Source organism: Delphinapterus leucas, chromosome 3 (assembly GCF_059928025.1).
Source record: "Delphinapterus leucas isolate spDelLeu-1000000601 "Yukka" chromosome 3, BTC_Dleu_Yukka2, whole genome shotgun sequence".
Lineage (NCBI taxonomy): Eukaryota > Metazoa > Chordata > Mammalia > Artiodactyla > Monodontidae > Delphinapterus > Delphinapterus leucas.
Genome location: NC_143131.1, coordinates 32,309,069 through 32,324,160, shown reverse-complemented (window position 1 = coordinate 32,324,160; position 15,092 = coordinate 32,309,069). Strand labels below are relative to the sequence as shown.

General features: G+C 38.7%; 1 protein-coding gene and 1 pseudogene across 5 annotated transcripts in view; one reads left to right on the top strand and one right to left on the bottom strand.

Annotated features, from left to right (window-relative positions):
* Positions 1-15,092, bottom strand: part of WDR70 (WD repeat domain 70) — a 307,508-nt gene that overhangs the window by 230,143 nt on the left and 62,273 nt on the right. For all 5 annotated transcript variants that reach the window (XM_089908783.1, XM_022599005.3, XM_089908782.1 and 2 more), the window contains one exon: positions 7,563-7,696. In XM_089908783.1, the coding sequence (XP_089764909.1) occupies positions 7,563-7,696 (134 nt within the window). The remainder of the gene's footprint in view (positions 1-7,562; positions 7,697-15,092) is intronic.
* Positions 8,734-9,935, top strand: LOC111187385 (nucleotide triphosphate diphosphatase NUDT15-like; annotated as a pseudogene).

The window sequence follows — 15,092 nt, the reverse complement described above, 5'->3', positions numbered from 1 at the left end:
CTTGTACACAAATGTTCAAGCAGCATTATTCATAACAGCCAAGAAGTGGAAACAATCCAAATGTCCACCAAATGGTGAATGGACAAACAAAATATGCCATATATATAGATATAGATATAGATATGCCATCTATCTATCTATCTATCTAAAACAGAATACTAGTCAACCATAAAAAGGAACAAAAGTCCTGATGTATGCTACAACATGGGTGAACCTCATAAATACTATGCTAAGGGAAAGAGGCCAGACACAAGAGACCACATATTGTATGATTCCATTTATATGAGACACCCAGAAAAATCACACCTATAAGGCAGAGTTGTGGCTGCCTAACGCCGGAGGTAGAAATGGAGAGTGACCACAAATAGGAATGAAGTTTGTTTTGGGGTGATGATAATTAGATTGTGGTCATGGTTGCACAACCCTGTAAGTTTACTCAAAACTACTGAACTGCATGCTTAAAATGAGTGAATTTTATGGTATATAAATTAAACCTCAATAAAGTGATTTTTTTAAAAGCAAATACTAAAACAAAATAACCAATGAAATTTAAATTAATTTTAAGATGTTTTCTGACACAACACTATAAAGATTGAAACAACTTCTTTATTGTGAGACAAACTGATTATATCCCTCTGCCACAGTCCTTTAATCAGCCATCAGCTGAACAAGTTAATGAATACCAGTTGCCTGCACTAGCACAGGCCTATTTTGCTGTGTTACAGCAATGATCCAGTCTTCCCACCAAGTGTCTCTATTATAACTACTATGAAAACTTTGTTCATACAACACTTTATGACAAAACAGGCTTTCACTTGGCATTTATATATGAAGGGTGTCTCTGCTCCCTTCTCATGAGGCTACAGCAACTGAAAGTGAACGGAGCATTTGAGCCCAGGTGATTTTAAACACAAAGGTAAACAAACGCAGGCATTAGCGTTGTGCCAAATGGTTATCAAAATGAAAAAACAGAATTTCTAAATTAATAAAAAGAATTCATAAGCCCCTGAGAATATGCCCATAAACTCCCGTCTGAGAAAACTGTAATGTGCCAAGTCTCAGAATTTACTGCAATATGCAGGGCTGAGTGACCTCACGCTGAACGTCACAGAGTTGAGCAGTTCCAGTGAGTGCCCATTCACAGAATGCTTTGGGAAGACAATCTCCACAATGTATGGCCCAAAACAACTGTGTCTTCAGTTACGGATCTTTGGTGGACTTCTGAAGTGGAAACTTATTTTAACATTTACATGAATAGCGATTTTAAACCAACAAACACCTGATGAAAAATAGTAGCATTCATCCACTTGAAAAGGCTGAACATCTGACACAAACGATGAACAAACTACTGAAAACCATTATCATATAGTAATTAAACCTGCAAAAAAATTTCTCAGAAGTGAATGTAAGTACACAACCACTTAAATCAATACTTACTACATATGAAATTGTGTTACATCTGACTAAAAAACACTTTATTGACTAAATTATCCCAGAACTTAAAGCAAGAACCAGGCTTATAAGTTTCCAAACTAATGATTAACTTGTTAGTCTGTTAGCAGACCAGAAGATTAGAGTACAGGAATATAATTTATTTTCCACAATAAAAAAAAATTCATTCTATACGTCCCATTGAGTTTCTTTTTTACTTTTGCATATCGAATACAGGCAATCCTTGCTTTGCATGGTTCTGATATGCATGAATATCAGTCGCCATGGTTTAGATAAATAATACCAGGCCCCAACAACATGGTTCAAATTTCAGTTACTATGGTATATTAACTGTGAGTAACTGCATAAAGTACAAATTTTGCTACTAGCACTTCAGTCCAAAAATCACTATATAAATAGCAGCTGTGCATCCTGATCAATGACCAATCACACCACTTCCTCCAAAATCTGTCCCTGATTGGTCACTGTGCATGTGTTAGTTCATGTACAGATAGCAAAGCATATAATTGTGTTGCCTCCCTTGTCTCCCAGGGATAAACCCATGTGACATTTCACAAAACAGATAACCAAAAGACTGTGTCAAAGAAAAGAACACAAGAGGCAAACTGAAAGAGCTCACAACGGCCACAGCTGAAACAATCTGAGCAATAAAATAAATAACACAGTATTGACTTATAATTCAAGGTATAGATAAATAGAAATGAATAAATAAACAAACAAACATTCTTCCTTGCAGAAGAATTCCAAGTAGTTTATGTAATTATCACCCCCTTCAGGAGGGAGAGCTTAATTTTTCCGCTCTACCAAGTGTGAGTAGCATTTGTTGACTTGCTTCCAAAGAATGGCATATGGAAAGGTGAGGAAAAAGTAACTCTATAGTGGAGAAACCTTAAAAACATGATAGCATGTACCCCTGATATGTGACAAGAAGGGCACTTCACCTCTGTGATCTTCAGCCCAAAAACCCACAGCCTCAGTCTAACCATGAGAAAAATGTCATTAAAAAATAAGTCAAAGGATATTCTACAAAATACCTGACCGATACACCTCAAAACTGTCAAGTCATGAAAATCAAACAACGACTGAGAAACTATTATAAACCAGAGGAGACTAAACAGACATGAAGACGAATGTAATGTAATATCTTAGAAGGGATATTAGTTTATAAAAAAAGTGAAATCGAAATAAAGTTTGGCATTTAGTTAATGATAATGTACCAATGTTGGTTTAATTATCACAAACGTAATGTGACATGGTAATGTAAGATGTTAACAAAAGGAGAAACTGGGTTGGGGTATACCTGAACTCTGGACGATCTGTACATCTTTTCAGTAAATTAAAAATTATTCAGAAAGTTAAAGTTTACTAAAATTTTGAAATGGAAATGTCAATATGATCTCATCATTTAAGCACACACACACTTATCTATATTTTTCACCTCTTTTCACTGAAAAGGTCAAGAAGTAATGATACCTTAATGTCAATGAACATGTGTAGCATCCAGATTTGGTCTCTGAATACCATTCCCACTAACAAAACAGGTGTCTGTGGGGAAATACTCAGTCTGAGACCTGGAAAGGCATGTACTGGGAAGCCTACAACATGTTGTTCCAGAAAATAAGTAAGCTTTTAAAGACTAATGAGGTCATGTCAAAACTACATAGCAATCAGGGACTCCCAAGGGCCAAATCTGAGACACTTTAAACATCAAAAAGAATAATGACTGGGACTTCCCTGATGGCACAGTTGTTAAGAATCTGCCCGCCAATGCAGGGAACATGGGTTCAATCCCTGGTCTGGGGAGATCCCAACATGCCACGGAGCAACTAAGCCCATGCATCACAACTACTGAGCCTGCGCTCTAGAGCCCAAAAGCCACAACTACTGAGCCTGCGCACCACAACTACTGAAGCCCACAAGCCTAGGGCCCGTGTTCTGCAACAAGAGAACCCACTGCAATGAGAAGCCTGCACATGGCAACGAAGAGTAGCCCCCGCTCTCCACAACTAGAGAAAGCCTGAGTGCAGCAATGAAGACCCAACGCAGCCAAAAATAAATAAAAATTTTTTTAAAAAAAGAATGACTGCAATTGACTGAAACACATGAAAATTTTAAAATCATAAATACTAGTAATCAAAAAAAAAGCAAAAAAATTTTTTAAAAAACTATCACCATGAATAACAGCAACAACTTATTTATCAACACCAACCCATAAGCTAAAAATGAGTAATAAAAGGGAAATAACTAAGCATTTATCCTGACTCTCCAGTAGGAACTGTATTTCAGGAGAACCAAATAACATCAGGCATGAGGAAAAGTACTTCTCTTAGAATAATGCCAGCAAGTAAAAGTAGATGAAACAACAGAATTAGAAAACCACTTTCTTGGAGCCCTCGATTAAATAAATGATTCAGGTATGAATAATCAATGGATGCTAAACTTATTAAGTGAAAGGATGAATAGAATCTGGATATTTACATGGTACCAAGGTATCTTCCCCGCAAAGTTCTTGCCTATCTCAAGTATGTAATATTAACTTTACAGTGGAGGAATCAGATGTCCCAACTTACTCCAGGGATCAGTCTTAATTGCTAGTCACTAATAGTGACAACAACCAGACAATACATGCCATCTGATGTGAAACAATATGGATTATAATCAAGCCTTTGGATCTTTTATAGGAAATAGTGGAGATAAAGAAACAACTTAAATAATACCAAAAGGAAGCAATTAGAAAATCAGGAAGGAAGGATCTCATAGAGGACGACTAGACTTGTCTGTTTAACAAAGTTATGGGAAAGAAAATGGTTAAGGAAGGGTCAGTGTAGATTAAAAGAGATGTAAGAGAGATACAAAATAGATGTGATGTGTATTACTTAATTGGATTCATGTCTGACAAACCAGCATTAAAACACATTTTCAGGGACTTCCCTGGTGGTCCACTGGGTAGGACTCTGCGCTTCCAAAGCAGGGGGACGAGTTTGATCCCTGATCAGGGAACTAGATCCCAAATGCATGCTGCAACTAAGTCCACATGCTGCAACTAAAGATCCTGCCTGCTGCAACTAAGACCTGGCACAGCCTAAATAAATAATAAAATAAATAAATAATTTTTTTAAAAAAACACCTTTTGAGGGCAAATGGGGAAATTTAAATACAGAATATTTATTGGAAATATTAAGGAATTCTGAAGAATTTTGTTAAAAATAATAATGGAACTACATTTATATAAGAAAGCGTCTATCTTTTTCAAAGATAACACATTGAAGTATTTCAAAGTGAAAGGTGTGTCTGTCTTTATTTTTCTTATAGTTGATTTATAGTATTTTATTAGTTTCAGGTGTACAACAGAGCAATTCAATAATTTTATAGATTATACTCCATTTAAAGTTACTGCAAACTAATGGCTATATTTCCTTAGGCTGTACAATATATCTTTGTTGCTTATTTATTTTATACATAGTAGTTTGTATCTCCTTAATCCTATACCCCTATCCTGCCCCTCTCACCTTCCCTCTCCCCATTGGTAACCACTGGTTTATTTTCTCTATCTGTGAGTCTGTTTCTGTTTTGTTACATACAAACAGTGTCTTTACTTTTAAATAATTCAAAAATTACAAAAATGAGATGAAGCAAATAAAGAAAAATATTTATAACTTAAATCTAGGTAAAGGGTAGATGGCTATCATACTAATTCCTCTGCTTTTCTCTCCATTTGAAATCTTTTTTACAGTAAAAAGGGAATTATAGATGAATATGTAAATAGATATAAAATACACACTGAGTCACAAAAACATCATAAAAAGCAGAGTCACATTACTTTGAGATTAGGGGCAAGTGATGGCAAAGTTAAATAGTTCTCATGATTTAGAGGAGTAACATTCACATAATGTTTGCAATATTAGAGTTTTATATTAATTTTATATGAATTGTCAAGAATTCTATTTCTTCCCATCTATCTAATCTTTGATAGCTCACAATTACATATAGGATGCAACAATTTAATTACAGAAGAGAAAACAAGCTTATTCTTGGTTTTTTCTGCATTTTCAATTACAACAGTGTAGCAAATGACATAGTTTAGTAAATAATAGAGCACTGGCTTGAGACTCATGAGATATGTATTCCATTCAGAGCTGATCATTGATATAGCACTGGATAGTCCTGAACAAGTCACCTTATAGTTGTAGAGGTAGAAGGAGAGCACAATCCCTATATGAATCAAGAGACTATCTATCATGTGGGAAAAAGGGGTATAAACAACATTTTTTTTTTTTTTTTTTTGCAGTACACGGGCCTCTCACTGTTGTGGCCTCTCCCATTGCGGAGCACAGGCTCGGGACGCGAAGGCTCAGCGGCCATGGCTCACAGGCCCGACCGCTCCGCGGCATGTGGGATCTTCCCGGACCAGGGCACGAACCCGTGTCCCCTGTATCGGCAGGCGGACTCTCAACCACTGTGCCACCAGGGAAGCCCTAAACAACATATTTTAAATACATTTTTAAAAGGTCATCATGGGGCTTCCCTGGTGGCGCAGTGGTTAAGAATCTGCCTGCCAATGCAGGGGACATGCGTTCGAGCCCCGGTCCGGGAAGATCCCACATGCCACAGAGCAACTAAGCCCGTGTGCCACAACTACTGAGCCTGTGCTCTAGAGCCCACGAGCCACAACTACTGAGCCCGTGAGCCCCAACTACTGAAGCCCGTGTGCCTAGAGCCCACCCACCACAACAAGAGAGGCCACCACAATGAGAAGCCTGCGCACTGCAATGAAGAGTAGCACCTGCTCACTACAACTAGAAAGCTTGCACACAGCAACGAAGACCCAACATAGCCAAAAATAAATAAATAAAATAAATAAATGTATTTTAAAAAAAGGTCATCATACTAACTCAAGATAGATGTCACTATTTTAAATCATAAGAGCTATTTTAAATATAGCCATCATTGGAGATACTCAGTTTTTTTTTCCTTTCAGTTGATCCTGTATCTGTTAAGATCTATTTAGGGAATTCTCAAATCTTTACTACTAGACAGCTTAAGAGTTATGACTTCAAACTTTACAAATCAATGATTTGTAGAACACTGACCAGAGCCACTTTAGTCAGCAAGGTTATTTTGCTAGATAACTATATAACTGCCAGAGAAATTTGAGGTCTGACTCAATTCTGATCCACATAAGACAGGCATCTATTATGTAATATTTATTGGCAAGTAAGCACAAACAATTCATATGATCTATTCTGCAGGCTTGAGAAAAATCCCAGCATCTCCTTTAGGTGCTCCAACCACCACTTTCACAAAAGGTTCACTGGAGGCAAACGCTCAACAGTCCACAGACAGGAACTTTCTCCATATAGTTGATGAAATCCAGAGTTTACAAGTGGAGATTAAACAAAACCCCTAAGAGTTCAGGTTGAAGGCAAAACTAGATTTATACCCCATTCATGCAAGAGTAAGAAATTGAGTCAGAGTAATTTCGGCTAATCCACATATCTTGAATATTTTTAAATCTCATCATTGAAAGCTCATTTCCAACATATGTTATGCACGTTAACAAGATAGTTTCACCAATAAAATCCATTTCTGATATCCAATACGCTAAAAGATCAACGATGGTCAAAAGTAGAAATAAGCGGGTGGCTTACGGTAGCAACATGTAAAGTCCTTTATAATATAATGCTAGCTGACCATACCTGCACAGTGCAGCACCAACTAGCACTTGGCTTAACATATGTTGTACACACACATATAGTATTACACAGTATTTAATGAAGTGTTTTAAAATAAACTAGGCAAGGTAACGATTTCTAAAATATTTTTTAAAAAACAACAAAAGACAGTCTTTAAAACATAACAACAAAAGGCAGTCTTTAAAACATAAATTAATGAAACTAAAGGAAATTTACTAAAGAATAAATTAATGAAACTAAAGGAAATTTACTAAAGAAAAGAAGCATAAAAGGTACACTTCGCTTTCATCTGAATAACGAACGTAGTATATAGTCATGTAAACTTATTGTATTTTGGTAAAAATCATCATAAACAGAATTCAAATAACAAGAGACTGCGTCTTCAAATATGAAGGTATTAAGTTGCATAATACATACCATTCACAGGGCTGAAGGGATCGAAATGCCTTAAAAGAAGCATCCATTCCAGCAAAATCCCAAAACTTAACATCATAGTCATATCCTCCAGTCACCAAACGGGCACCTGAGGGATCCAGACCCAAAGCAGAAACCTGGTTTAAAAAAAAAAAAAAATGGAGAAAAGCTACTTATTGTCTATTATAACCCCATTTCCTTTCTCTAACCCTATTCCCTACCTTACAGGCACTGTAAATATAGATCACCACTGCTGTTACTTCTGAAAAGTGAAAATGGAAAGCACCTTCTATATTATGTGGCTTTGTTATTAGGAGTATTATTTCTTTGAAATACAAGAAAATATTTTAGTTTAATCTAATCAGTAGCTTCATCCAAACTTATCTACCATGTACTCAGAATAGGTGTCATATGATAAACTAAGTTGCTTTAGTATATAAGTAGAAATCTTACAAACAATTCAGCTTTTTCAATAAACAATTTTGAGGAAGCCTTTTAAGATTGACTATCACTAAATGAATAACACATGAATCTAAAATTCCCAAAATGAGTAATGCCAATAGGAACCATAAATCTATTTAACAAAATACAGCAAAGTAGAAATTATTATCTTGTGCATTTGGCTAACTGTTTAGTCACCTTAAACAATTATTTTTAAAGCTGAATTTGTAAGTAACTAACCACATTATAATATCACTTACACTGGTTCCATAAAATCTTTGCTTTCCCCATGAACTTTTCAAGGTTCAATTCACATACAAATATCCAATGTGTAACTCACTGTTCTTGAGCTACATTTATCATTCTTGCCAAAGCAGTTAGTCCCTGGATCTACTGACCTCTCAGAAGGAAAGACTGCATTAGGAATATTAAATGTGATTATCATATACATGAGACAGTAAAAGGATCATAGTTTTATATAAAGAAAGGCACTACAAATCAATCCTCCAAATAGACTTGAAATGTTAATTAAATGTAACAGAATTACTGCAGTCAAAACCAGATACTGACAAAATAACTTACACTCATTTCAATTACTACCTGTGAATACTGATTTCAGAATGTAATGGAATTATACACAAATATAGCAAATAACTTGTTATATGTTTAAATTAGATATGTACCCTAAATGGGTTAAAGAAAGCATTCAAATGAGAGCTATCATTTGAATGCCTGAACAATATGTCTTAAAACAATCGAAAATAAAACTAAATAAACATTAGTTTTTAAAGTCTAAGAAGTGACTTGCTACCACCAGCTACAGACTTACTTGCCTCCATGCCCACTCTACCCTTCTTCCCTCCTGTTAAAATTAGAGGTGTCCCTCCTCCTGATAAAGCTCACCCCACCAGTGTTCATCTCCCTACAATGTAATTTGAAATTGCAAATTCATTTGTGACTTGTCTATTCTATTCCTGTCCTCCCCTCAAGAGTGTAAATTTCCCTCCTACCCCATGACCACCAGTGTGGAGCCACAGGGGCTGAGGCCCTGAATCAGGGTGGGAGGAATGGTGACCAGCTGCAGGCATCCTCACTGTTCTCCTGGGGAAAAGGACAGTGTTGTTTGCAACCTGCAGTTTCCAACTTCCTGGTGGTCATTTGGACTTCAGGGTAAACTGGGAAGAATGTGCCCAAAGGGAAACCTGGGGAGAAGCAGTTCTTCACCTAAAAAACGTTCACCGTTGTGAATTCTTTTTTTTTTTTTTTTCACTGTGCTACGCGGCATGCAGGATCTTAGTTCCCCAACCAAGGATCAAAACCGTGCCCCCCGGCAGTGTAAGTGCAGAGTCCTAACCACTGGACCGCCAGGAATTTCCCTGTTGTGAATTCTTTCACTGAGGAAGAGAATTACCATTATGTCACTATGTTAATGAAAAAAGAAATGGATGTGATTCATAATTTAGAACCAAAAAATGTAGAACCTAAAAAAAAATGAAAGTAGGAAGTATATTCCTTGGGAGGAATTTCCTCTAGTGGACCAGCTTTTCTGGGCATTAGGTTGTTTAAAGGAACAAGGCTATGATCCTTCTCTGGATCATCTGGTAGGATACAAAGGAAATGATCTCTTAAGTGGCCAAGAAGATTCTTTGATTTTTTTTAAAAAAAGACAACATAAGGTCTGGCTAAGGAATGGAAAATATCTAATTTCAGAAAAACTCCCATTTTATCTAAAAAGTTCCAAAAGATTGCCAGTTTATTTGCAAATTCTTAATATACCCACCACCTTTTCAGCCTTTTCTTGTGAAAATTTTCCTAGGATATGTGACTGCATTACATTCAGACACAGAATATGTGATAATTGGTAAGACTATGGTTAATCTGCTTTCTGTATCTCCCCGTGATATTTACTGTGCAGTCTGTCATCAGCAGCTTACATGGAATAGAGTGCAATACAATTTGCCTTAGCATTTTAGTTCAAATAGAAATTCTAATTCAGATACTAACACAGTAAGCCTATGGAAGAATTTATCATGTTTGTTGATTTTCCCCTTTTCTTTCATTTAAAAAAATGGGAGTAGGGGGCAGTAGTATACTGTGACAGTCCTTGCTAGAGGCAACAACTAGAGAGAACAGGACAGGCCATTAGGGTATATTTCCAAGGTTTGTGACTGAAGATCCCAACCAAGAGAAGAGAGACAAACCTCTAGGATCTGTATCCTATCATGAACAGGCCATGTAATTTTGGATTTCTCGCTTAATCTCTCGAGATCCAGGGCCTTTACATGTAAAATGAGGAGATTAGAATACAGCAGTGGTTCTCAAAGTGTGATCTGGAGGGTCCACAAGACCCTTTCAAGTGTACTCAAGATCAAAGCTATTTTTACAATACTAAGACATCATTTGCCTTTTATCCAGAGGCTACAGGATGTGTGATATTGTAAAAGACTGAATGCAAAAAAGCAGGTATGATAAATCCAGCCCTCTTCTATTAAGCCAGACATTAAAGAGATTTGCAAAACTGTGAAATAATATCACTCTCCTCATTAATGGGTTTTTTCGCTTTCAAAAAAGTAATTTTTCACAAAAATTATTTATGTTAGCATGTATCAGTTTTTCTTATTTGTAAATGAGTTAAAAACTCTAAAAACTAGAAGAAAAAAAAGAGTGTAAATTCCATGTGCACAAAGACCATCCCTGTGCCCAGCACAGTGCCTGGCACAAATGTGACACTTAATAAATAGCCCTTTTAAAAAAGGAAGGAGGACTGTAAATTAAAAAAACACATACAAAACAAACAGCTATCCAGTTTGACAAATGTAAGATCAATTACCCTCTATCAGGAAAGAATAAGATAAACTACAAAGTTCACTTTTTTTAATCTAAGGACAGAAGAAAGATGGCAAAGAAGAAAGCAAAGGGCAAAGTGACAAAATGAGATCTTCAATGCTAGCATTCTGAAGTACCAGGACCTTGGGCTTCCCTGGTGGCTCAGTGGTTAAGAATCCACCTGCCAATGCAGGGAACACGGGTTCTATCCCTGGTCCAGGAAGATCCCACATACTGCAGAGCAACTAAGCCCATGCGCCACAGCTACTGAGCCTGTGCTCTAGAGCCAGCAAACCACAGTTACTGAGGCCACGTGCCACAGCCACTGAAGGCCATGCGCCTAGAGCCCATGATCCACAACAAGAGAAGCCACCGCAATGAGAAGCCCGCACACTGCAACAAACAGTAGCCCCCGCTTGCTGCAACTAGAGAACGCCCATGCACAGCAACGAAGACCCAATGCAGCTAAAAATAAATAAATAAACAAACAAACAAATAAATAAAGTATCAGGATCTCTGTGGCTGCTTATATACTCCATTTATTATCCACCAAAAGGATATGAAACGTAATGAGTAACAGAAAACAGAGCTCTGGCAGAGCTTCAAGGTGGCGGAAGAGTAAGACGCAGAGATCTCTTTCCTCCCCACTGATATATCAGAAATACATCCACATGTGGAACAACTTCTACAGAACACCTACTGAACGCTGGCAGAAGACCTCAGACCTCCCAAATGGCAAGAAATTCCCCACGTACCTGAGTAGGACCAAAAAAAACAAGAAGAAACAGAGACAAAAGAATAGGGATGTGACTGGCACCAGTGGGAGGGAGCTGTGAGGGAGGAAAGGTTTCCACACACTAGGAAGCTGCTTTGAGGGCGGAGACTGCGGGGGTTGGAGGGAGGACCTTCGGAGCCACGGAGGAGAGTGCAGCCACAGGGGTGCGGAGGGCAAAGCGCAGAGATTCCCGCACAGAGGATCAGTGGCAATCGTCACTCACCAGCCCAAGAGGCTTCTCTGCTCACCCGCCGGGGCAGGCGGGGCTGGGAGCTGAGGCTCGGGCTTCGGTCGGATCGCAGGGAGAGGACTGGGGATGGCGGCGTGAACACAGCCTGAAAGGGTTAGTGCACCACGGCTAGACGGGAGGGAGTCCAGGAAAAAGTCTGGAGCTGCCGAAGAGACAAGAGAATTTTTCTGGCCTCTTTGTTTCCTGGTAGACGAGGAGAGGGGAATCAGAGCACCGCTTAAAGGAGCTCCAGAGACGGGCGCCAGCCACGGCTATCAGCGCGGACCCCAGAGACGGGCGTGAGACGCTAAGCCTGCTGCTGCCACCACCAAGAAGCCTGTGTGCGAGCACAGGTCACTATCCACACTGCCCCTCCTGGGAGCCTGTGCAGCCCGCCACTGCAAGGGTCCAGTGATCCAGGGACAACTTCCCCGGGAGAATACACGGCGCGCCTCAGGATGGTGCAACGTCACACCTGCCTCTGCCGCCGCAGGCTCGCCCCACATCCGTACCCCTCCCTCCCGACGGCCTGAGTGAGCCAGAGCCCCCAAATCAGCTGCTCCTTTAACACTGTCATGTCTGAGAGAAGAACAGACTCCCTCAGGCGACCTACACGCAGAGGCAGGTCCAACTCCAAAGCTGAACCCCGGGAGCTGTGCGAACAAAGAAGAGAAAGGGAAATCTCTCCCAGCAGCCTCAGGAGCAGCAGATAAAATCTCCACAATCAACTTGATGTACCCTGCATCTGTGGAATCCCTGAATAGACAACGAATCATCCCAAATTGAGGTGGCGGACTTTGGGAGCAAAGATATATTTTTTTTTCCCCCTTTTTCTCTTTCTGTGACTGTCTCTGTGTATGCTTCTGTGTCTGATTTTGTCTGTATAGCTTTGCTTTTACCATTTGTCCTAGGGTTCTATCTGTCCATTTTTTGTTTGTTTGTTTTTAACTACTTAAAACTTTTTTTTCTTAAAAATTATTTTTTGTTTCATTATTTTATCTTCTTTCTTTCTTTCTTTCTTTTTTTATCTCCCTTTTATTCTGAGCCGTGTGCAGGACAGGCTCTTGGTGCTCCAGCCAGGTGTCAGGGCTGTGCCTCTGAGGTGGCAGAGCCAACTTCAGGACACTGGTCCAAAAGAGACCTCCCAGCTCCAAATAATATCAAAAGGCGAAAATCTCCCAGAGATCTCCTTCTCAGTGCCAAGACCCAGCTCCACTCAATGACCAGCAAGCTACAATGCAAGACACCCCGTGCAAAACAACTAGCAAAACAGAAACACAACCCCATCCATTAGCAGAGAGGATGCCTAAAATCATAATAAGGCCACAGACAACCCAAAACACACCACCAGACGTGGACCTACCCACCAGAAAGACAAGATCCAGCCTCGTCCACCAGAACACAGGCACTAGTCCCCTCCACCAGGAAGCCTACACAACCCACTGAACCAACCTTAGCCTCTGGGGACAGACACCAAAAACAACAGGAACTACGAACCTGCAGCCTGCAAAAAGGAGACCCCAAACACAGTAAGTTAAGCAAAATGAGAAGACAGAGAAACACACAGCAGATGAAGGAGCAAGGCAAAAACCCACCAGACCTAGCAAATGAAGAGGAAATAGGCAGTCTACCTGAAAAAGAATTCACGATAACAATAATAAAGAGGATCCAAATTATTGGAAACACAATGGAGAAAACACAAGAAACGTTTAACAAGTAACTAGAAGAACTAAAGAGCAAACAGTGATGAACAACACAATAAATGAAATTAAAAATTCTCTGGAAGGGATCAATAGCAGAATAAATGAGGCAGAAAAACAGATAAGTGACCTGGAAGATAAAATAGTGTAAATAACTACTGCAGAGCAGAATAAAGAAAAAAAATGAAAAGAACTGAGGATAGACTCAGACACCTCTGGGACAACATTAAATGCACCAACATTCAAATTATAGGGGTCCCAGAAGTAGAAGAGAAAAACAAAGGGACTGAGAAAATATTTGAAGAGAAATATTAGAGGTGAAAACTTCCCTAACATGGGAAAGGAAACAGTTAATCAAGTCCAGGAAGCACAGAGAGTCCCACAGACAATAAATCCAAGGAGAAACACACCAAGACACATATTAATCAAACTATCAAAAATTAAATACAAAGAAAAAATATTAAAAGCAGCAAGGGAAAAACAACAAATAACACACAAGGGAATCCCCATTAGGTTAACAGCTGATCTCTCAGCAGAAACCCTGCAAGCCAGAAGGGAGTGGCAGGACATATAGAAAGTGATGAAGGAGAGAAACCTACAACCAAGATTACCCAGCAAGGATATCATTCAGATTTGATAGAGAAATTAAAACCTTTACAGACAAGCAAAAGCTAAGAGACTTCAGCACCACCAAACCAGCTTTACAACAAATGCTAAAGGAACTTCTCTAGGCAGGAAACACATGAGAAAGAAAAGACCTCCAATAACAAACCCAAAACCATTAAGAAAATGGGAATAGGAACATACATATCAATAATTACCTTAAATGTAAATGGATTAAAGCTCCAACCAAAAGACACAGACTGGCTGAATGGATACAAAAACAAGACCCGTATATATGCTATCTACAAGAGACCCGCTTCAGACCTAGGGACACATACAGACTGAAAGCGAGGGGATGGAAAAAGATATTCCATGCAAATGGAAATCAAAAGAAAGCTGGAGCAGCAATACTCATATCAGACAAAATAGACTTTAAAATAAAGACTATTACAAGAGACAAAGAAGGACACTACATAATGATCAAGGGATCGATCCAAGAAGAAGATATAACAATTGTAAATATTTATGCACCCAAGGTAGGAGCACCTCAATACATAAGGCAAATACTAAGAGCCATCAAAGGGGAAATCGACAGTAACACAATCATAGTAGGGGACTTTAACACCCCAGTTTCACCAATGCACAGATCATGCAAAATGAAAATAAATAAGAAAAGACAAGCTTTAAATGATACATTAAACAAGGTGGACTTAATTGATATTTATAGGACATTCCATCCCAAAACAACAGAATACACATTCTTCTCAAGTGCTCATGGAACATTCTCCAGGACAGATCATATCTTGGGTCACAAATCAAGCCTTGGTAAATTTAACAAAATTGAAATCGTATCAAGTATCTTTTCCAAACACAACGCGATGAGACTACATATCAACTACAGGAAAATATCTGTAAAAAATACAAGCACATGGAGGCTTAACAATACACTACTTAATAAA